Source organism: Stylophora pistillata, chromosome 11, assembly GCF_964205215.1.
Source record: "Stylophora pistillata chromosome 11, jaStyPist1.2, whole genome shotgun sequence".
NCBI classification, from domain to species: Eukaryota; Metazoa; Cnidaria; class Anthozoa; order Scleractinia; family Pocilloporidae; genus Stylophora; species Stylophora pistillata.
Window position 1 is genome coordinate 7,279,843 of NC_142529.1, and position 22,658 is coordinate 7,302,500.

The 22,658-nt window shown below is 38.0% G+C and overlaps 3 protein-coding genes across 3 annotated transcripts in view; 2 read left to right on the forward strand and 1 right to left on the reverse strand.

The window, feature by feature from the left end:
• The first annotated feature begins 2,389 nt into the window (after nucleotides 1–2,389).
• LOC148719851 (uncharacterized) lies at nucleotides 2,390–4,669 on the forward strand. Its single transcript, XM_088737455.1, has 2 exons — nucleotides 2,390–2,641; nucleotides 2,781–4,669. The coding sequence occupies exons 1-2, from the start codon at nucleotides 2,468–2,470 to the stop codon at nucleotides 3,855–3,857; spliced, it is 1,251 nt and encodes a 416-aa protein (XP_088593581.1). The 5' UTR covers nucleotides 2,390–2,467; the 3' UTR covers nucleotides 3,858–4,669.
• LOC148719852 (uncharacterized) lies at nucleotides 3,940–6,469 on the reverse strand. Its single transcript, XM_088737447.1, has 2 exons — nucleotides 6,337–6,469; nucleotides 3,940–5,976 (listed from the first exon to the last, which is right to left on the reverse strand). Exons 1-2 carry the CDS (start codon nucleotides 6,456–6,458, stop codon nucleotides 4,692–4,694), a joined length of 1,407 nt encoding a protein of 468 aa, XP_088593573.1. The 5' UTR covers nucleotides 6,459–6,469; the 3' UTR covers nucleotides 3,940–4,691.
• A 290-nt stretch (nucleotides 6,470–6,759) lies between these two features.
• LOC111319651 (receptor-type tyrosine-protein phosphatase delta) overlaps nucleotides 6,760–22,658 on the forward strand; it is a 17,539-nt gene continuing 1,640 nt past the window's right edge. The window contains exons 1-13 of the mRNA XM_088737420.1: nucleotides 6,760–6,945; nucleotides 12,701–13,014; nucleotides 13,261–13,405; nucleotides 13,946–14,268; nucleotides 14,741–14,888; nucleotides 17,444–17,746; nucleotides 17,971–18,267; nucleotides 18,919–19,221; nucleotides 19,708–19,805; nucleotides 20,232–20,424; nucleotides 20,686–20,788; nucleotides 20,911–21,169; nucleotides 21,459–21,507. Of these exons, the coding sequence (XP_088593546.1) occupies nucleotides 6,876–6,945; nucleotides 12,701–13,014; nucleotides 13,261–13,405; nucleotides 13,946–14,268; nucleotides 14,741–14,888; nucleotides 17,444–17,746; nucleotides 17,971–18,267; nucleotides 18,919–19,221; nucleotides 19,708–19,805; nucleotides 20,232–20,424; nucleotides 20,686–20,788; nucleotides 20,911–21,169; nucleotides 21,459–21,507 (2,605 nt within the window). The 5' untranslated portion in view covers nucleotides 6,760–6,875. The remainder of the gene's footprint in view (nucleotides 6,946–12,700; nucleotides 13,015–13,260; nucleotides 13,406–13,945; nucleotides 14,269–14,740; nucleotides 14,889–17,443; nucleotides 17,747–17,970; nucleotides 18,268–18,918; nucleotides 19,222–19,707; nucleotides 19,806–20,231; nucleotides 20,425–20,685; nucleotides 20,789–20,910; nucleotides 21,170–21,458; nucleotides 21,508–22,658) is intronic.

Genomic DNA, 22,658 nt, shown 5'->3' on the forward strand with positions numbered 1-22,658 from the left:
AGCAGAACAAGGATCATTTGTTCTGATTTCAGGCGAGTGAAATAAAGAGCGATCCGCGTCGCCACTTGCGTGGTTAAAAAAACACCTCTTCTGCAGGCTAACTTCCTTACTAAAGAGTTTCGGCTTCCAGAACCACATGCGGTGTTGCAGCTGCAGTTTCAAACAACTACTTTGGCGAGAGGAACGTAACATGCCGGAACACTGGCGATACCAGTTAACCCTTACAGCTTCGTATTTTTTTCCGATAATCTGTGTTTTTTATCTGAAATTTTTTAGGAATACTGACATTTTAGGGTTGTTATTGCGAAGGAGTGAGTTTTTTTAAAAAATTGCGATGGAGAATTGAATGAGAACTAATGGTTTAATATAGGATCTGCAGGCAAGAAAAAAAAAAAAAAAAAGGAAAAGAAGAAGAAAGGTGGGCAATGTAAGTGATATTCAGACCGATCAACTCCTAGCATCGACAGAAATGAAGGTGGTATGTTTCTATAAGGACTGTGTTGTTGCGTCAGTGAGAAGGGGGGGGGGGCATTATAAGGTAATTTAGTTTTATCACCTGAGTTCATAATGAAAATTGGCCAAGTCTATCCTGTCGAAGGTTTCATGTCGAGGGCGAGGGTACAATGTAGAGGGTCGAGGGTACCTTTTTTTTTTCCATCTTTTTAAATTAATAATTAAAAAAAAAAAACAGGTTTTAAGATACAGATTGCACGTGGACATCAGATATTTTTTATACATCATATTCTCGAATCGAGCAAAAACGCTGCTGTACTTGTAGTATGGGAAAGCACAAACATCGATTTTATGTTTCGCAAACAAAGGAGTTAATCAAGGTTTGTTTTCCAATTTGCCCGGGCCGCTGCCAGTCACTTCTTACGCAAAAGCTTATGGTGGCTACTGTTGCTTGCCGATAATATCCCTCGCAAAAACGTAGAATTTAGTAAATGTGACCGATTCTGCCCGGGAAATTTAATTGTCTGGAGCTTGGACTTGTTAGGAGAGTTTCCTTGACAACTGGATTACACGCCATGTTGTGAAACCATTTGTGAAGACATCGCGCTTTTTCTTCGCTTTTTTTGACACATTTCTTCGCTTCGTGATGTTACAGTAATAACACGGGAGATCTAACCAGATTTCTGATCGAATATGTGCTTTCTGTGGGTTGTTAATCTAATTCTTTTAAAACTAACCAGGTTTTTAAAAACGAACTGGGATGTCCACAGGCTATTCACTATCTCACCCCTACCCCAATCGCTATTTTATGGGGTGATGTCCACATATAAAAAAGATCTGATGTCCACGTGTGCAATCCGTACTTTTTAAAAAAAATGTTTTTTTTCTTTGATTATTTTAATTATTTTTGCTCAAACTTGGTTCAATTTTTCTTTATTAATTAAAAAAAATGGGGGAAAAGGTACCCTCGACCCTGGTACCCTCCACATTGTACCCTCGCCCTCGACATGAATCCTTCGACTCTCTACCCTCGACAAAAACGTAGACTCAAATTGGCCATCGCAGAGGTTTTAATCCTACGTAATCTGTAACCTTACTTTATCAAGATACACGGGTGAAAAAAAAAAGAAAAAAAGTTCCACGTAGGACATTTGACCATTGATCCATAAGTTTGCCTGTCAAAAATGTTATGAAAAAACTATTATATTATTTGTTATTCATCATTTTTAATAGTTTTAGCAGGCAAATGATGATTGACAAGGTTATGTTATAACCAAATGCGTTCGCACTAAGAAACAATTAAAAAACATGGAAATCATTTTGAGTTCCTGACCCAACATTCTGAGTTACAACAGTGAGAAAAATCAGCGATTGTTATACAAATTTCTCAGGTCATTTGTTTTCTTTATGCACAGAAATTATGTTATGGTTTATCATTGCTTCCGTTGTTTAATGCCTGTGCATCTTCTCTTTGCAATATCGGTATCGAAACCGGGTTAGTCAAATCGTCGTCTTTCGTGATCAGCACACTGATGAAACGTCGAGAATTTACATTGGCTACCAAAATGAGTTCAATTGTATTTTATAACATAATCAAAGTAAAGCGCGCGCTCTGATTGGTCAATTTAGCGTCCACCATTTGCCCATGGGTGTACGCTGCTGACGTGAGCAAATGCAAAGACTATTTTTCCGCGCGCGCTTCTTTTTTCTGGTCACGTAAGATTTGTTAAATAAAAGGGAACTCTTTAGCTACAATGTATCAATGTTATGTTATAAAACAAATGGTAAACACCACAGCGTACACTATTGAGTTATGGATGCACTTGAGAGGTTTGCTAAGCACTCAAGAAGCTAGAGTCGCTCTCGGCTATCGCCTCGAGCGACTCTTACGCTTCTTTCGTGCTTAGCAACCTCCCGCGTGCATCCATAACTCAATAGAGTCCTAAAGTGTGACGTCACGTTGCCATGACAGCATTTTTTTCTGGTCTAAACAGTTTAAACTCATACTTCAAACATGGCGTCTTTATCGATATGCTCACTCGTTTCTTTCTTTTCTGGAGAGCGGAAATCGCTTGATCGCGGAGAAAACCACTTCAAATCCGACCATGTTCAAAGCTTTATTTATTCCAGGGGAGTCATCAAAGGTGAAGTCCAAGCAAGCATGAAAAATAAGGACTACAAAGTCACAGTAAGTTGCCAATTTGGGATCACAACACGTATGTTCAATTCGAAGAACTCCCGACCCCGATTTCACCTCCAATTTAATGTTTATATTGCGGAATATATATTGCAACTTACGTGTCTGTTTCGAATTATCTTTTTATCAGATTTATCTCGATGAAAACCTTGAAATAAAAAACACAGAATGCGAGTGTCCTCGCGGCGAGTTCAAGTGCAGTCACGCGGCAGCCATATTTATTTATGGCATCCATAACCTTAGCAGGACGGACCTGGAATGCCAACGGAAACGAAAGCGAAAGGCAGAAAGCGTACAGTCTGCAAGCCAGATGTTTCCAGCGCCACCGAAGAAGAAGGATTACAGCCCTTTGGCGCGCGATCCTAGCCGAGAAGATCGGATGTGGCTGTACAGCGAACTAAAGCGCTATGGCAAATTTACAGGGACCTGCTGGATCTTGAGTCCCGAACCACAACCTGCTACCCCTCTCCCGATCAAGACGATTGAGGATATCATTTACTCAGAAGGTTTCCTTATGGCATCTACGAAGGAAAAACAATTTGAGTACTTGATTGAGAATGCCAAAGTAGAGGAGAGAACCATAAATGTTGTGAGCACCCTCACGGCTGGCCAGCGAAACAGCCCTGCATGGCACCAAGCTCGTAGAGGCCGCCTGACTGCCAGTAATTTTGGCTCCGTCCTCCAGGCAAAAAGAGTTACACCGTCTCTTATCAAGCGACTACTTGGGGAATACAACTTGAGTGGAGTTAAAGCAATTGCATGGGGACAGGACAATGAGACTGAGGCCCTGAAATCCTTCACCAACATCACAAACTTTACACCTGTACAGACCGGCCTTTGGCTACACGAGTCGGGAGTTCTGGGTGCTTCCCCTGATGGACTTGTGGGAGACGACTCGGTGATTGAGTGTAAGTGCCCCTACACACATCGAAATGCGACAATCAAGGAAGCTTGTGGGCACAAAGACTTTTACTTGGAGGAGAAGGAAGGGAATTATACGCTGTCTACCACACATGTTTACTGGCATCAGTGTCAAGGCCAGATGTTCCTGACAAAGCGCAAATTCTGCTACTTTGTTGTATGGACCACAAAGGATAGTGTAGTTATCAAGATTGAACGAGATGAATCTTGGGAGCACAATATTACTATCTTGAGTGATTTTTACTTTCATCAACTATTCCCAAAGATTACTGAGGGAGAACTTTGAAAAGTGGTGCACAGATGCTGGACATAATCAGAGTGGGGGGGGGAGGGGGGGGGAGTGGGAGCTAATGTAAATAGGCAGTAGCTAATGTTAAAAGGTATTTTTTTAAATTTCATACATTAATTTCTTAAAATAACATTACATATTCTACACTCAGATAGAGACACAAGATAAAGAACCCACATTTTTCCATTTAGCATAGTAACTTAATAATAAATTACATTCTTCCTGAAAGCAAGCTTAAACAATTTTTTTTTTGCAACCAATGGCTACTGGTAGCTGGTAACACTTATCCTGGTTACTCAACAGGGCCCAGGTACATAAAACTTATGCCACACTTAAGTAGGCTTGCATAGCAATGCAAAGGGAAGGGGAGAGAGCCAAAACAAAATCCATGCAGCACAGGTTATTTTTTCTGACTACCTCTCACCATCCCTTAAGCTAATTGAAGTGTGGCTTTAGTTTTATACACCTGGACTCAGGCTCCCAGCTTCACAGACACAAAAGTAAAACCTTTAAGCCAGCACGACTTTCACACTTGGAACTACTGGACGAAAGAATTCCATACTGGTCACATGCCCCTGACCTGGATTTAGTTGAAATGACAATTTAAGAATGTCACTGGTTTTCATTATAATCTATTTTCACAGAACACATAGTAGTTTGTATTAATGAACATAAAGGAGATGAATATCAGAAAAATGTAAAACTGACCACATCATATTTTTGACCAAAGCTATGTCAATACCATTTGATCTGTTACAGTAGGGCTTCTAGTAATACAAAAATAATATTAAAAACTCATTGTACTATAATTTAGTTGAAAAAAAGTTCTATTCAGTCAAATTCAAAGTCTTCGCAGCCATCCTTGATCAATGGATACTGCAAATTAACAAGAGCTGAGCACAGTTGGCATAGCTTGTCAGCATGGCACCTCAAAAATGCTGGGATGAAGCCAAGGATGCGAAAACTCTTAAGTCTTGCATTTGCACGCTCTACGTGGATGCGACATCGAGCTATTGATTTTGTCGCCCTTGCCTCACTCTCTGTAAACTTTCCATTGTTGAGAAATGGTGGTATGTTCACTGAAACACCTCTTGGAACTACATCGCTGATGAGAAAACCTTTGTCTGCCAGAACAAGATCACCAGCACTCAAATGTTTACAAAACCCAGACTCTTTAACCATGACCTTGTCACTGACTGAGCCAGGAAAAAGATCACTAACATAGGTTATAACTCCATTTGGGGCAACCCCTATAATGACTTTGAAAGAGTTCATTCCCCTGTAGCTGGAATATGTAGCATTCTGCTGGGACATGAGCTTAGGTGCAGCAATTTCAATGTCTGTACAATCAATCACAATGCGGCAACTGCTGTACTCAGTGAAAGAAGATGGCAAACACATCTTGTTCTTTTCTCTAGATGGCACAGTTGTCATGATGTCTTTGAACAGGAGAGAATGCAGAACATGGACAAAAGTTAGTACTATGTTAGCAACAGTTGCAACACTGCATGAAAACAACTGGGCTAAATGTAGATTGGTATAATTTTGTTTCAGTTTCATCAGAGTGATAAATATCTGGTCCTCAAGTGTGATCGCCTCAACCTTCCATCCAGCATAATAGTTTATTTCACCCTTGAATCTTGAAACATCTCCCACAACAATATCAAAAACATCCTTAGTGGGTAGACCTGTCTCCATCCGTATCACCTCAGGGCTCAAGCTCTTAGCAGAGTAGTGTGCACTATAGTAACTTGACACTTCCTTGTGTTTAGCAAGTTCTGTTGAAGTCATATCAAGCTCTATTGACAGCAGAGCTTCTTTGGAACTTGTCTTTTCCTCTTGTGAGCATTCAGTGGAACATGGTTCAGAGTTCTCTTTAATCTCTTCAAGCACAGATGCTACAGTTGGTAATTTCGTGGGCTCGGCAGACACTTTCCGTTTTTTCTTGGGGGTAGGTGTACTGGGAGGTGTTGGTCCTGTACCTGGCAGCAAGTCCAAACTATCAAACAGCTTGTGCCTGTTTCTGTCACTGATGGTTGGCATATTTTCTTTTCGCCCATCTTTAAAGTGACAACTGCAAAGTCGCGAATGTTTGCTGGGCTTTCTATCTCCTCTCCTATAACAGAAAAAGACAGAAGCAGTTACTATACTTGCGCTTAAAAAACCCAAAGTTTACTTGGTCACATGCTTAACCTTGTAGTCTAAGACGTGAATGCGAAGCGAGTATTTCTCTGAGCTTGTTACTTAATACTAGTTAGTGTAAAAGCTTTGATACTTACAACTATCATATAGTTTTTTAGTAACTAAATAATCTTAGATCAAGACTGAAGACAAGGAAAGGCAAAGCCGCGAGAAAAGAAATAAGACAAGAAAGAGAAACAGCTAATCGTGAATCAGTTTGAGATAAAAAAAAAAAAACAGCTATTTCTAATCGATGGTACAGCATCGAAATATATATTTTTCGAAAAATACTCACCTTACAAATGATATCCACTTATCATAGAGTGTTTTATGTTTTTTCTGGTCTGGAAACGAAAAGAATCGGCAGCAGTGGCTTTCAGATGTGTGATTGCCATCTGGATGAAAACACTGGCCCATCGCAAACTTCGTCTCCGTGGCGTTTTGACTCGAATTATTGCTCACCAGGTGCTTTTGTCCGCTTATTATACTCTTCAATAGTAAGGCCAAAGGTTATCTTGATTCTCTTTATCTTATTTCTATTATTGGAGGATAAAATGCGCTATTATAGCTCTTGAAGTGTTCGAGGTCAACGACAATGTGTCACGCTAGGGACGCCATATTGGTTTGTTTAGACCACAGAATTCCGGTGCTATGGAAACGTGACGTAAGCACTTTAGGACTCTATAGTGTACGCTGTGGTGTTTACCATTTGTTTATTGACGGATGCCCTTTCAAAGGAGATAATAGATGCAAAATGTTATCGAACCGAAACACTAGTGTCGGCTAGCAATATTTCAGCTTCCCAATGAGTAATGAAGTAACAACAGCGGCGAAATGTTGGAGTTTGACTCCGAGCTGTTCTTCCGAGTGGCTCTTTTCGCATTTCTTATTCCAATAGGTTCCGGTGAGTTCTCTTTATCACTTGATATCTTAGCATGCGCGTTAAGTCCTCAACGAATCCACAAATTGTTTTTGGCAGCGATTCCGAAGAGATGGAGTAGCCAAATTTCATTTCTCTTCCTTCAATTAACTAACTGTCGAGTCCGACCGCGACAGTTAGTTAATCGTCCGATCTTGTCTACTTTGATTTCACGATATTTATGAAACGGTAACTTGAAACACTCCTTTGTCGGAAAACTGAACAAGCTCACTTCGTTGTCGATAAAAGTATGACGGTCGATCTCCAAGCTACTCGGATATTACTCAAAGAAAGGCATCTTCAAAAGCGATAATACCGAATTTCGACAATTTCGATTACTTTCACTTCGAACAGTTTTCGCACCGTATCGAACCTTTCCTTGAATTGACGAGCTGTCTAATTTCTTGAAGTTCAGAAGTTTGTACCATTATGCAAATTTGGCACTGATTTCAAAATAAACCCTATCAAGTTTCGATTTTGGCGTACAAGTAAGTTCATCGCTGAAGGCAATGAGCTGAAGGCAATGAGCTAAAGGTACAATGAAGGTAAACCATCAGTAAACCAGCACAAGCCAAATCAAAAGGGAAGTGAACTTCAAGAACAAATTAAACTGAAAGTAGACAGAGTGTGTCTATAGGTATGTCGTGAGTTTTAGCATGTTATTGTTTTTTAGCAAATGAGCAGCCAAACACGTTCAAACTGGACAACTGAATGACCAAGCGTTCGACAGAAGAGATATTCATCATTTTACTCAAACATAACACTATCATCAAAAAGAAAATACAGTAAAATTGAAAAAAGCATGTACTTAGCTCGCTGAATGTGTAGGTGTAAAAATATTCGATGTGTATTCATGAGACACCGCACTTGTCAATACTATAAATAAACAATGGCGCTGTTCGTCTGTGACGTCACGAAATTTTGATCCCCTAGAGCGGTTAGGACGAACAAACAGGCTTCTCGAGTAAATGAATGTGGGCGATGATGCGCCCATCTGTAGTTCAAACGCCTCTAAAGCTCGTATTCTAAATAAAAACGATGGTGTTCCTGGCTCAAAGTTCGAGCAAGATCAAGAGAACTATATAAACACACAATTGAAGCGTTGGTTAAAGTGTAAAGGCTTGAAATTGAGCGGAAAACGAGCAGACCTCATCGCACGTGTTCGTGACTACCTCAAGTCGGGAAACATTGTGTACTTGATTCAAGTATAGATGATGAGAAATGGCTTTAGGCGAAGATACTAAAGGAAAGTAAAGTCCATCTCGTGAAACTTAAGGATCTAACATTTCAATGTAAAAAGGGGGTTGACAGGCCTACACGACTCCCCAGCGCGTGTTTAGATATAGCCTATTCAAAGTTTGGCCCTCAGGAGTATGTCTTTGAGCGATCGCCCTCTTTTTTAAGACACGAGTGGCGGATTTTTGTATAGCTCGCTCAGTACTGGTTGTGTTTCTATTAAATGCCAGTGTCTCATGAGAATTTGCTTTAGGTTTGGCACTGGTGGTTGGTATTGCGTAATAAAAGGCAAGATTCGTTGGTTCGTCTTCGGTTTCTGTTGAAGAGCTAGTTTCCTGTTTTTGAAATTCACCTCTGAGAGGGTTGTGTTAATGAGGGCCTCTGGGTAGCCTCTCTTTAGCAAATGCGCTTTGAAATTTGCAATTTTCTCCTCGAATATTGTTTGAGAGGAGTTTGTTCTGAGAAGTCTAAGGGCCTCTCCTTTTATGAAGCCTTTCTTAACTCCTTGTGGGTGACAGGAACTACAGTGTGCATACTGAAATGTCTCAGTTTGTTTAAAATGAGTACGCACATCAAGGATTGCGTCCTTTTTGAATCGTTCGCCGTTGTGTATGTATGTCTCCAGGAATGTTGTTTCCTTATCGGAAATTTTAGCCGTAAATTTTATTGTTGGGTGATGATTGTTTGCTTTTTCAATGAAACGTTCTACTGTTGCTTTGTTTGTACTGCATAGCGAGAAGATGTCGTCTACGTAACGTTTCCAAACAAGCGGTTTGAAAAGGCTTTTGTCAAGGATTTCCGTGTACAGCACAAATATAAGTATTGTAGTTAACACTATCAACTGAAAAATTCTTTCTAGAACACGCATTTATCCGGCATTGACAAAGTTCCTAGTCATGCTTCGGCTTTGGGAACGGTATGAAGCCTTTCCAACCATTTTTAAGCATTTCTTTAAGCGAATCTGGCAATCTTTCTGGATATCTTGAGTCATTTTTACATGTACCCCAACAGCAATGCCTAGTTGCAACCATTTTAGAAAGTTAGAGCATTTTTTGAGCGAAAATAGTCTTGCTTCTGACACGTTTCGCATACAAGTCCTTGTTAAGACTCTGAGTGTTTGTCCTAAACCAGCGGGGGGTCCAAAGATGACATATCTATTTTTAGACCTGGCGCGCAGCGCCATTAGAACGTGTTTCTAAACATTTAATTACTCTTAACTCATAAACTTTGTTTCAACGCTGAGAAACTGAAATTAGTGAGCACCTCATATAAAAATCGCCTGTCCAGGCATGATTTGAAACAAACTTTGATACCAGACCAAGAGTTTTGGTAATCAGACTTGTTATGACTGTTTCGCAGGATGAAAAGTGATACTTTGCCCTAATTAAGTGTCAAACAAATATCAAAAACGATGCCCTTAAACCATAATCAATATTTGCGTTGTAATGTGAAATTTCATAATGCGTTCAATTGAAAATGGTATGACAGTATACTGGTTTCAGTTTTTGGGTAAAATAATATTTTAGGGCACAATCCCCTATTTGTAAGTCCAACTGATGGTGTAATCGATACCTTTATTATGTAAAGCTGCTCTTTAGGGTAAAATAATAACAATTCTAAAGAAATAATAATTCTAAAAAAACAAAAAAAAATGTTTTTGGAAGAGTTCCAAAGACCATACGTGAGAAATGACATCGTAAGGTTGCAAACTGTGCTCGCCCTTCCCACTTGTACCTTTGTTAGCCTTTGAAAAAAAATTTCCTGTCAAATCATGTGAGTAAGCATTCTTATTGATCACGTGATGAACTTAGTAAGCGACTTTATTAATCTTTCCCGCCAAAACCCGTGTTTCGTGTCGTGGTCACTGAGCATTCCACATTCAACATAGAGTAATCTCATTTCAAAACAAGTTACTCCGTTTGTTTTTTATAATTTAAACGATGATGAAACGCCCCGGTATCCAGGTAATTAACAAGTACTTTTTCGGGCTGAATACAAACTGAAGAAATCGTATCGATCATAGTTAATCGAGGGGACGCCATCTTGAATCTATGTGATGCACGGTCATGCTAGGTTGAACTCGAAAAACCAAAACAATAAGCTATCCCTTTGAAGTTCGCCGGCTTTCATAACCAGTCCCCTCGATTAACTATGTATCGATGGGAGAAATGTCGTATGTTGTTGCTGTGTTTGTCAATGCTGAAGGCGAATGTCCTTGACCTCTGGGGACTGTAAAAAGCACAGATTAGAAGATTCTGAACCTATGCGTCTTAAACATACGTATATTGACAACAATAAGGAAGCCAGGTACCGAACAGATTTTCTAGCGATCAAAAATTTAAAGCGAAGTTTATCCATGGGTGTTCATTTAGCTTGTGTGATCAGGCTCACAATTGTGCATGACATTGCAATATTTTTGTTATAATTTTAGAATTACATCTTCAGAAAGTATTTCCTATAACAACAAACATATGAAACATATGTATGAACTGCGGTTATGAAACGTATATGTGCACGATCCTTCGCAGTAAAGCACTATTTGAGCAATAGTGAAAATCAGACCTGAAAAAAATTTCAGGCCTGTAAGGGATTCGAACCACTGACCTCTGCGATACTAGTGCAGCGCTCTACCAATTGAGCTAACAAGCCAACTGGGAGCAGGCCATCAAATTAATTCGTGCACATATACGTTTCGTAACCGCAGTTCATACATATGTTTCATATGTTTGTTGCTGTTTGATTTATCATCTATGGGTTTATGTCGAATTAATTTGATGGCCTGCTCCCAGTTGGCTTGTTAGCTCAATTGGTAGAGCGCTGCACTAGTATCACAGAGGTCAGTGGTTCGAATCCCGTACAGGCCTGAAATTTTTTTCAGGTCTGATTTTCACTATTGCTCAAATAGTGCTTTACTGCGAAGGATCGTGCACATATACGTTTCATAACCGCAGTTCGTACTTATGTTTCATATGTTTGTTGTTGTTTGATTTATCATCTACGGGTTTAATTAATTTGATGGCCTGCTCCCAGTTGGCTTGTTAGCTCAATTGGTAGAGCGCTGCACTAGTATCGCAGAGGTCAGTGGTTCGAATCCCGTACAGGCCTGAAATTTTTTTCAGGTCTGATTTTCACTATTGCTCAAATAGTGCTTTACTGCGAAGGATCGTGCACATATACGTTTCATAACCACAGTTCATACATAATGTTTCATATGTTTGTTGTTGTTTGATTTATCATCTATGGGTTTAATTAATTTGATGGCCTGCTCCCAGTTGGCTTGTTAGCTCAATTGGTAGAGCGCTGCACTAGTATCGCAGAGGTCAGTGCTTCGAATCCCGTACAGGCCTGAAATTTTTTTCAGGTCTGATTTTCACTATTGCTCAAATAGTGCTTTACTGCGAAGGATCGTGCACATATAAAGTATTTCCTATGATAACCAAATTATCATACACACAGGATTTGCATCATAAATTTCCTTTCGCACCATAACACCTAACTATTTCCTATGATAACCAAATTATCATACACACAGGATTTGCATCATAAATTTCCTTTAGAATGATCACACCTAACTTCCAAAATTTTAGAGAATTTCCTGCTATTGTTCGATTCCTTATAAAAGGAGTACAGTTAGTTTAACTCAGTAGTTCAGAGTGTCAAGACCAGCACTTACAAGCTCAGAACCTCTTGGTCACAAAAAGGTAACTGCAGTACATGTAACCTCAAGTTAGTGACCTATTTTACTGAGGATTTGGTATGTTACATTTGACCTATTATTGTATGTCTTACAGTTTGAGTTCAAGAATAATATGGTTCATGTGTACTTATCTCAATCCAATTGTTTAGTCTGCTGGAATCCATATATTAGTTGATTCACGTTCAAAATGTGTCAAGATTGCATTCAGCTTTCAGAACATTGCATTTATCTGTATACTTGACTTAAAGTTCATTGGTGAAATCAGATATTTCACTACAGTCTTCATTGTTTAGTTCATCAGTAATGACAGATGTTGTCCTGTCACTGAATGAGATTTTGCCAGTCTTCCTAGTTTTAAGTCGAAGGACAATATGAAATTGTGATTGAAATTAGTCTTATCTAATGTTATGTTGTTTTGAGCTATTGTTTTATATCAGTATTGACTTGTTTTCAGTCATTTCATGTATAATTCTAAGAATAGCCCACCATCCAATAGTTCTATGTTTGGTTAAGAGGATTAAGTCTTTGAAGTGTCACACAATGATTACTGTTCTGTCATGCAATGCTTTAAAATTGTCTTGTTAGTGCCTTGCTATTGTATGACAATCGATTGTATTTTTTACTAATTGTTTTATTTCATTATTTTAAATTATTGATTTGTTATTTGTCATTTATTATCATCCCATGCAAGTGTGACTGAGGCAGAATCTGCCTCGGTCACACTTGCATGGGAAATTAGATTTAATCTTTAATAATGTTTTGCGCTTTATCTTTTAATTTTTTTTTTTAATGAATGTATTGCTATAGGGGCTTGTATCAATTTGGATCTTGGTTTGGGAAATGGCAGAATTTCAGATGGTAGCATAACTGCTTCATCTGTTCAGAGTGCCAGCACACCAGCTAAGAATGGTCGACTGAACTACACATCAGGATCATCATGGTGTGCAGGAACAACTGACTCTAACCCATCTCTACAGATTGATCTACAGACACTTCATATCATCTGTGCTGTGTCTACACAAGGGAATTCTCAAGCAGATCAGTGGGTAAAGACTTACAGACTACAATTATCCACAGATGGGACAACCTGGACAGACTACAAGGAAGGTGGACAAGTTAAGGTAGAGTGTTCCTGAGTCCTAACAATTTGAGGACAAAAATACAACTGATTTTTATGTGTATTTCACACAATGACAATTTCCTGAACATTGTGCCCACAAATCAGTATTTTTTGGTTCTAAGACAGCAAGCCATTTGTAACAATCTCATTTTCCCTTGACCCAGTGACTAATTTTATTGAAATTAACCTACCGTAATTTTCATCATATATTTGTGACATTTAATGCTTTATATTTTTACAATCTTAGTTATTTTTGGGAAATGATGACCAAAACTCAATCGTGAAGCATGTTGTTTATGGAGTGTTAACAAGGTATCTGCGATTCTTGCCACAAACACACCAGGGAAGGGTGTGTATGAGAACAGAGGTGTTTGGACTGAAACAAAAGCTAGGTATATGTGCAGACTTGAAAATTTTTTATGATCAAAGAAGACCATTATAAATATGTTTGTATAGATATAGACTGAGATTATTCCATGGGAAGTGCACATGATTGAACAATTTTAATTCACAAAATGTGATTCATTAAATAAACAAACGAGTGAGCGTAGTAAACAAGTGATTTTTTTTATGCATCGTGGTGAGTGAATAAAAATTGTTTAAGCACTTTCCTTGGGTATGATGTAATTTCAGGGATACATACCTGTATGACTTCGTATTATGTCAGCAGTTGGAAGTTTCAAGCTGTACTTTTTCTCTCTTCTAAAAGGTGGCAAAGTGAAAAGGTTTTTTTTTCAAGCCTTGAATTTGCATTCAACAGCAACAGTCTTAACACAAATATACATGTCTATACCTTAAATCACTTTTGTTCAGTAAAATCACTTGAGGTGTTCAGATGGTGCAGCACACTTGTGATTTTTACTGGTTATGTATAATAAATTGATTTTCTGGGTTGAAACCACAGTTTATGATAATTAGTTGTCTTTTAACAGTATGTGATAGTTCAGCCATTGGTGTGGCTAGAGATGATGCAATTCCAGACAGCAGCTTCTCAGCCTCAACATATTTTAGTGAAGTGTATTATCCTTGGTTTGGGCGACTGAATATAACGAGGTCAAAAGGCCGTGGTTGGGGACCCAAACCTGTGAATGATCCTGCAGACTACCTACAAATTGATCTACTGTATGAGTATGTTATCTGTGCTGTAGCTACACAAGGAGCCAATGATATTGATGAGTGGACAACCGAGTACAATATTAACATATCTTTGGATAGTGCCCATTTTTACGTTTATAAAGAAAACAATGCTGAGAAGGTCAGTTCAATGTAATTGAAACATCATGCTAAACTTCATTGAATTTTTTAAATTTTAATAGTTTTCTTACATTTACTTCCATAAAAGTGCAAGGCAGGAGGGATCATCTATTGTGTACTTAAGGCATCTGTTGGTGGATTCTATTGTTTGACATTTTTACCAATGTTGGTTGAGAGTCGGCTGAGTGTCATTTGCCTTGTTATTCAAGTTGGTTCCCTGTTAGTCTTCACTATCAGTTGATATTTACTAGTATGTTGGTCAACACTCGGCCCACACCTTGACTTGGGTATAAAGTATTAGCAAGTGTGGTTCAAGAATTGTCTGTAGGAAACATCTTTAATTCATTCATTTTTGCTCTTTTTGAAGGAAACCTAACCTTACGTATTAGCATTTTGGTTTCATTTAAGTTTCCTCACCCTACACATTATAGTAGTGTGGCAAATTGACTTTCATGCAAGTTTTGTTATTTTAGGTCTTTAATGGTTATTCTGGGAGAAATGACATAATGAAACATGGTCTGAGGGAATATACATTGGCAAGGTTCATCCGTTTTATACCAATAGCATATCATGTACATAAGGTATTGAGAGTGGAAGTTTATGGAGTGCTCCTATCTGCAGGTAATAATTCTACTTTATTACACGACTCGGGCAGTCAGAGGGCCAATAACTAAAATCAACCAATCAAAATGCTCTATTGCCAGTCAATATTCTCTCAGTATTGGATCGGGCACTGTCCCGAATGGTCCCGAATGATACCGCACTTGTGTCCCTTTCAACTTCAGTCGTATAATAAATCTCTTATTAACCAAGCTTGCTCGGGACCGTACTGGAAGAATATCGGTCCTCGGTCTTTTTTGTACAGACCTCGCTGCGCTAGGTCGGTACTGTCAAGACCTCGGGCCGATATTCTCCCAGTACGGCCCTCGCGCTTGGTTAATAAGATATATGTATTTTGTCTATATTGCATTAAGGTGCCCCTGAGATGAAAATTGACCATTTTATTTTAGGCTAATTTGTTCCCAGAATGTTGAATTGGGTCAAGTTAAAACCCTTTTTGCCAGGTGTTACAAAAACAAAGACCTAAGACCTAAGACCCAGTCTACATTTTTGTAGTAGGAAGACGAAGACCCCTGGTCTTAGTTTTCGTAGTACGAAAACGAAGATCCTGTAAACAGAAAATCATAGAAATTACAAGTTAATCACACATTAAACAGCAACAATGCTTAGTAATATAATACAATACACTTCACGCGTTTCTTCCCATTATTATACTGCCATTACTACTGGCCCATCTTGTCTGTTCTGTTTCACTATGTGAGCCAATTTGGTGTTGATATTCTTGAGGGTTTCCTCAGGTAAACTTACCACACATATTATTCTGGAACAGCAGGCAGAATTCTAACGCTAGCCGCCTTTGATTTACAGTTAGCATCACGTGACAGAATAACAAATAACATGTTCTGTACAGGCAATGACTCTTGGGTTCTGTCAATAAATAATCTATGTCAACTGTATTTCGTAGCTAAAATAGATTCTGACAGTCGTTAAGCCTTCTCTGTTGGAAAATTCTCGTTAAAAAGTAAGCAATTTTTTTTGGCTAATGCAGGGTCTTCATTTTCATAGTATGAAAATGAAGACGCTTTATTAAAAGCAGAAAATCTTTTGAAAGTACGATTATAGATGTACCCTGAGCACTAGTAATTGTTATTTCAGCTTTTGATATGTTTAGACAGTTTGCGCGTGGTTTTTCTTGTTCTTTCTTCAGCTACCACTCAGATTTTGGCTCTTGGGTTTGTTTTTGTATGCAATGAGTCCAATTTTGGAACAGACATCTCCGTCGAAAGAGTGATCGGAATATTTTAGGGCCTCGCTAAGGTTAAGCAGGCTTTATTCGGGCTTTAATAATGGCTAATGCAAGGCCCTCATTTTCGTAGTATGAAAATGAAGACCCCCTGGTCTTCATTTTCACACTACTAAAACAAAGACCCCAGGCCATTTAACTCTCGTTGAAAATAAAGAACAGTGACGATTTTCAAGCAAAATCGCCACTGAATTTACTATTTACTTCGACAGAGCTAATTGGCGGATGAATTTAGTGAGTTTTAATCAAAATTTTTTCAGACTTTTCTTGCTGCAATAGGTCTGAATTGTGTTTTATTCTTTTTGTTCAGGATCTAAATTTAAATTGTTAGCATTAAAAATTTGTTTTGAAGAACATCAATTTTCGTCTCAGTAACACTTTGATTCAGCTATTTTATCATTTTTATTTACAATGTTCACTGAGTACTTTCCTTTGTGTAAGGTATTCTGCCAGAGAGCTGTTAAAGGCAGATATTGATCAGCCCACATGGAAAGGTGACAAAACACATAGACTTCCCTTTCATCAAGATCGCAGCGAGAACGGTTTTTCTTGTCCCTTTTTTGAACAGTAGGCACTGAACCCGGCAGAATTCTTCACCTAGATCCTTTGAAGTGCACAGATCTCCCGAAACATTCTCCTAAAAGTGTTGGGAGCAGATCACAAATATTCCTGTAAGATTGAAGTTCGCCTGGTGGGTTTGCACAAATCACACCTGTTTTTCCTGCTCTGACCTATTTGCAAGGCTTTAATGCAGAGAAATACCACCAGTATGGTTTGCACAATTGCTACAGCCTTGAATTACGCATCAATTCTGTCATTGTTTTACATGTTTTCATAAGAAGAGAGTAAAGCTCTGTTACGTTTGCTTGACATTTTGTTGGGTGAGATTTTTGCATTGAGCCTTTGACATCACTTCCTCTGAGTGAGTCCTGCTATCAATTTCTGGAACATTATAAGTCAAATTAAATGGTGGACACAAAATCGCGAATTGAACAGCTGGCCCAAAAAAGATACTTCAGGTGCTCGGACTATATTGAAATTTGGCAGGGTTGGTGAAGGAGACACACGTCTTAACACAAAAATGAAAAATAAAGATGTACAAAAATTTTGATCTCAAGGGCACTTAAATGAAATCCGTTAGGTGTTGGGAAAAATGATATTAGAAGGGAATATTCTGAGTTACCTTACTTAACATGTTGTGTAAAATCTCAAAGCCTACACTGATACACTAGGCAAATACTTTATCTACACCTATATTTTTAAATAAAATATAAATATAAATACGTTTTATCATTTTTATTGAACAATTCAGTTCCATCACAAGCTCCTGGCAACCTCACTGTGACTGCAATCTCATCAGTTAGTGTAAAAGCATCGTGGACATTGCTGCCAGAATATGCCAGACATGGAGAAGTAACAGGATATAAGTTGTTCTACAGACAGAAAGGCTCAATGGCTAATTCACATATGGTGTCTATTAAAGGAGAAGCAACATTAACGAAAGATGTTACTACTCTTGATAAATATACCAAATATGAGTTCCAAGTGTTGGCTGTTGGTTCTCATGGTGATGGACCAAAAAGTTCTGTAAAGGTTGAGCAGACACAGGAAGATGGTAAGAAGCTAAAACTTAACAGTGTTGTTTACTGTATTGATATTATGCATGATAATTTTAAAGTTAAGATATTATTATAATTGTTATTATTAATAAATAGCTTCTGTATTGTAAGTGAAATGTGAAAGTGCATCATCTAACTTTTACATTTTTTCTGCCAAAGGTCAATCCTATGAGTCTAGTGTAAATAATAACCTTCATCTTCCATTTCTTTATTACTTTAGCACCAAGCACTCCTTCCAACTTTTCGCACTCTGAGATAATGCCTGATAAATCAGCTGGTCCAAAGATAAAGCTTACTTGGTATAAGCCAGCAGAAGAAAATGGCATTATCAGGAGTTACACTGTGTTCTATAGTCACAATGAAGATCCTCATCATATTCACACTGAAACCTTGGGAGAAAATATGTTAAGTTATACAGTGGACGTGTTAGGTGGAGTCACCTATCAGTTTCACGTCAGAGCTGTGACTATTAAACCAGGACCAAATGCCACTGTGTCTGTTCAGACTGATGATTATGGTAAGAGTGATTCAGTGAGTCAGAAAACATTATAATCAATTAGATTCACTTTGTCTACAAACTTATTAAATGTTATTTGATGAGTACATAGAGGGTAAGTGATATTAAGGTAGACAAGTAGAGAACAGCTACATCTTACGTGACTGTAGATGTTGTAGTTCAATTTTATCCTTTGTTTCAAACTCAGTATCATACATGAACATGACCGAGAACAAAGGAAAATAAAATTTGAACCAAGTATAAAATTGAACTACAACATAGATACAGGATGCCGATTCTCCTTATCAACTCAAGGTGCTTGAAATGGTTTTAAGCATCTTGAAACCCATCTTGAACATCTCAAAACTCAACAAAAGCCTAGTGATCCCAGAAAAAAAAGTATGGAGGATCAATTTTTGAGGAACTGTGAACGTACTTTAGAGCAGTACTGTAGTTATGAAGGACTGGTGAACATGTTTGTATTGGATATTAATGACTTCATACCTAAAAAATAAAAAAGTATGTAGGGGGAGGAGGGAAGAGTTACTGAAATACACTCCAGGTAAAATTTATGAATGAGATTTTCATCAAAGAGGTTTTTAGAATTTAAAATTCTTACCACTGACTCTTCAATGATTTGCTACAGGTATATTTTTGTTTGTTTTTTTTCAGTGCCCAGTGTAGCACCAAATGATGTATTTTTCCGTACATTGAACCGAACAACCTTCAATATTTCATGGTCACCTCTGTCAAGAAAAGAGAGTTATAGCAAAGTTATGTCATATGAGATCAAAGCATCACAAAAGTCATCTGGAAGTCGAAAAAAAAGGTCTCCAGACAACAGCAAAACTGTTAATGCAACAAGAGCATTTGTTATCCTGTATGACATTCAGCCTTGTTACAATGTAACTGTTCGAGCGTATACTGTGGCTGGTCCTGGACCATCTAGTCAACCCTTACCATTGGAAGAATTGAGTGAGTCTCACTTTTTTCAACAACTTAGAGCATGCAAAAGTTTGCTTTGAATTCATTATTCTAGACTGCATAGAAGCTTAACATTTAAAGTGATTCAAAATCACCAGTAAAAGTTAAAATTGCAAGGTATTGTAGAGTTACCTATAGCTTTAGTTACAGCTTCATTAATGGGTAGTAGTGACTGATGTCAAACATATTAACGTGCACCTCCTCCTTGTGTGCCCAGGAAAACAATTTTCAGACTTTCCCATAACTTTTTCATGAGCTGTAAAAATTATTCAATTGTCACATTCAGTTTTTCATAGTGACTTTTTTAAAATTCATTTTTTTTTCAACATGGATTGTGCATACAAAGAAAACAACAAATTTACCAAAAAAGTCGGAAATTAACAAAAAAGGTACTAAGTATGTACAAAAAAGAAGAAACTAACTTTAAAAAAAGGCTATGATACATACATTGTTTTCTTTCCTAATATGTCAAAGCAGCATGGGCACCCAACAACCTAGGAGCAACAAACTCTCACTCAACAGAGATGACATTGGAATGGGAAAGACCCCAGACTGCTACAGGAGAAAAGTGGAAGGTGCAGTGCTTTATATTTTTGACATCTACTTTACTGAAAAAACATGGGCTTCAAAGGAAAATGTACTGCAACATTTTCCTGCTGCAAATCAGAAACTGTGTTCTTTTGTGATTTTTGTCATACCTACTTGACCTAATGCATAAGCATGCCAGCGAGGGAAAATGTAACGTGCCATTTGTATGACTACAATATATGATCGCAGCCACCATAATAGTTACTGTGGTAAGTCAGAGGAATTTCTTAACTTGTACAGCTGTATGTCATTTTGCATGTACATGTGACAACTCCTGTATAATATGATGTTTTTTGTTTTGCACTGTGACCATGACCATGCAAGACTTAGAGAGATTTTATTGGTAAATAAATTAAGGCAGATGTGGTATTAATTGGCATTTGACTCAATGGGTTTTTTTTTTATTGTTTAAGGTTGAGTACTCTGGGAAAAAGTCATACAATAACAGCTTTTTACATGAAGGCAGCAAAGATGTACAGGGGACAACAAAATGTACCCTTGATAATTTGGTACCAGGTACCAAATATGAGTTTCAGGTTTATGGAATTTCAGAATGTGGAAACAAGAGATCCCCTACCTATTTGGAAAAGGAAACAGAAATAGGAGGTAAGCATGTTTCTCTTAATCATTTGACCCCTAAGAGTGACTAACATGTAATTTCTCCTTACAATATCACCCCTGAATCACACATTAAGGTCAGGAGAATAAAGGAAATGATCACCAACTGAAGAAGTTCTTGATTTTTAAAACAAATTCTCCTTGTCAGCTTCTTTAAGGAAATGCATGGAGATCAGTATGGAGAATATGCATACTGATCTTAGTGTAACAGTTATGCTAGTCATATTGTAAAATTTATTTTCCTCTTAGAGCCATTGGCTCCAGTTGTACCATCATTGACCATCAGGAAGGTTTCTGAGTCACTGGTTGAAGTTGAACTTTGGCCCGCAGAACAAAGGAATGGTCCAATAAGGTGACTGTTATTTCAACAATATTTTCGGTCTTGTATATGTAAAACTCTTTGTGTTTAATATTTCAGTGATCTTTGTGACATTTGATCAGAATGATTGAATTAATTGTTTTCCACTCTTTCAGTGCTTATCAAGTCATTGTTCTTAGAGTTGTTGATGGTGTTGAGAAGCTTCCCACTGAGTATAAATCAGAGTTAGAGGATTCAAACAAAGATACCCTGAACTTTTATGTTGCTGCCGAAATAGACAATACTCCAGTCTTTGAGAAGTCTTGGAAGTTCACCGTCGGCGACGGGAATCCGTATGGAAAATTTGTTAACAAAAAACTTGAAAGAGGAGATGACTACATTATTTATCAGAGAGCCATAACAGAACACGAAGGCGTAAGTAACTTTTGATACTCATGAAGTACATTAAATAGAGCAATCCATTTGTATCGAGAAACCAAAACCAAAGTAATCCCAGCGACCAATCAAAAGAAAGGTTGATGTTATCATTAGCCAATGAGAACTCAAAGTGAAAACAAGCAAGCTGCTTGTTTTGAATCTGATTGGTTGAAAAGGTGGCGAGCGTTGACAGTATTTGATTCTTCTAAAAGACAAAATAGTTAGTTACATGCATTTTGCAAAAAAAGTGTGATAGTAACTTCTCTGAATTTGATGTCCTTTCTAGGACATTTATGGAGAGGTCAGCAAAGTCGCCAGGATTTCTGTTGAAGCAGGTAAAAGTTTACTTTTCTAAAATTTGGCTGATGTTATGACATTATTTCGCACAAGGGAAAAAGACTTACTTTAGACAACCTTGATAAAGTTCTGATCTTTCTATTTCAATCGTAGCGTGTTCACTGGTCAATTATTAATAATTCGAATTGGCTGTGTGACATCGCATCTTATTTTTGTTGGTAATGTTTCTCGCAGTCAGGGTTCGAACCGGTCTAGAGAGAAAATCTAGAAAGACGGTGATATTTGATTAAAAATGCATGATATTCCAGGCATTTATAATTTTTTCCCTTCGTATTTGAGTCTGACGCGAAGAAAGTCGTGAAGATCCTTTTTAACATTGTTTCCAGTCCAAAGTCGCAGATTATACTGTACATTTTACTTGTAAAAGTCGCAGAAAAAGGATTGGAAAGGAATTAAACCCTGGTGAAAATCTTCACAGGATCTTCAAGGATCTTTAAAGATCTTCAAAGACCTGCTAAGGATCCTCAAAGATAAGATCTTTTAAGGATCCTCTGAGGAACCTTGAAAGATCTTCAAAGATCCTGCATCTGCAAGGTCTTGTGTTTCTATCTATAAAGATCCTTGAGGAATTGCCAAGGATCTTGGAAGGATCCTGCAAAGATCCTGGCTAAGATTCCGGCAAAGATCTTTGCAAGGACTAAATCCCTTTTCATTACATCGATGAATTGCTATATGTGTTTTTCACATTTTGACGATATGTGGTTCACTTCCTAGCAAATTTTGGCAGGAGGTGCCGGTAAAGTCGCCTTGATATCTGTCACACCAGGTGTGCAATATAGCACTCAGCTGAGACTTGAGTGTAATATCTTTTCAGTTTAGTGGGCTGTTAAACTGTCATGAACGCTTTGTGACTACTAAGAGAAACTTCTTATTGACAAAGTCAGTTCTTACGGTTGGTGTACGCTCTTCATTTCGGGCGAATGTGATGGAACAGAATGAAACCATAAGAGATGGCAGTTCCTCGTTGAAGTTCGCCGTCGTTTCAAAATCTCGTCCCTGCCAAAGTGGCCTTTTTTTCTCTACTTTGGCTTCATCAGTTGGGTTTTAAAACCTCGGACACTAGAGGTTATTCAGAAAGCAAACTAACCTACCATCTATGTTTTTGTGTCTGCTAGAGAATTCCAGTCTG

Excerpts from the sequence above, each read along its gene's own strand:
- LOC148719851 (XM_088737455.1), top strand. The coding sequence starts at position 2,468 with ATGGCGTCTTTATCGATATGCTCACTCGTTTCTTTCTTTTCTGGAGAG. Across the intron at positions 2,642-2,780 it reads ATAAGGACTACAAAGTCACA|ATTTATCTCGATGAAAACCT; the intron begins GTAAGTTGCCAA and ends TCTTTTTATCAG.
- LOC148719852 (XM_088737447.1), bottom strand. The coding sequence starts at position 6,458 with ATGGGCCAGTGTTTTCATCCAGATGGCAATCACACATCTGAAAGCCAC. Across the intron at positions 5,977-6,336 it reads AAGTGGATATCATTTGTAAG|GAGAGGAGATAGAAAGCCCA; the intron begins GTGAGTATTTTT and ends TTTCTGTTATAG.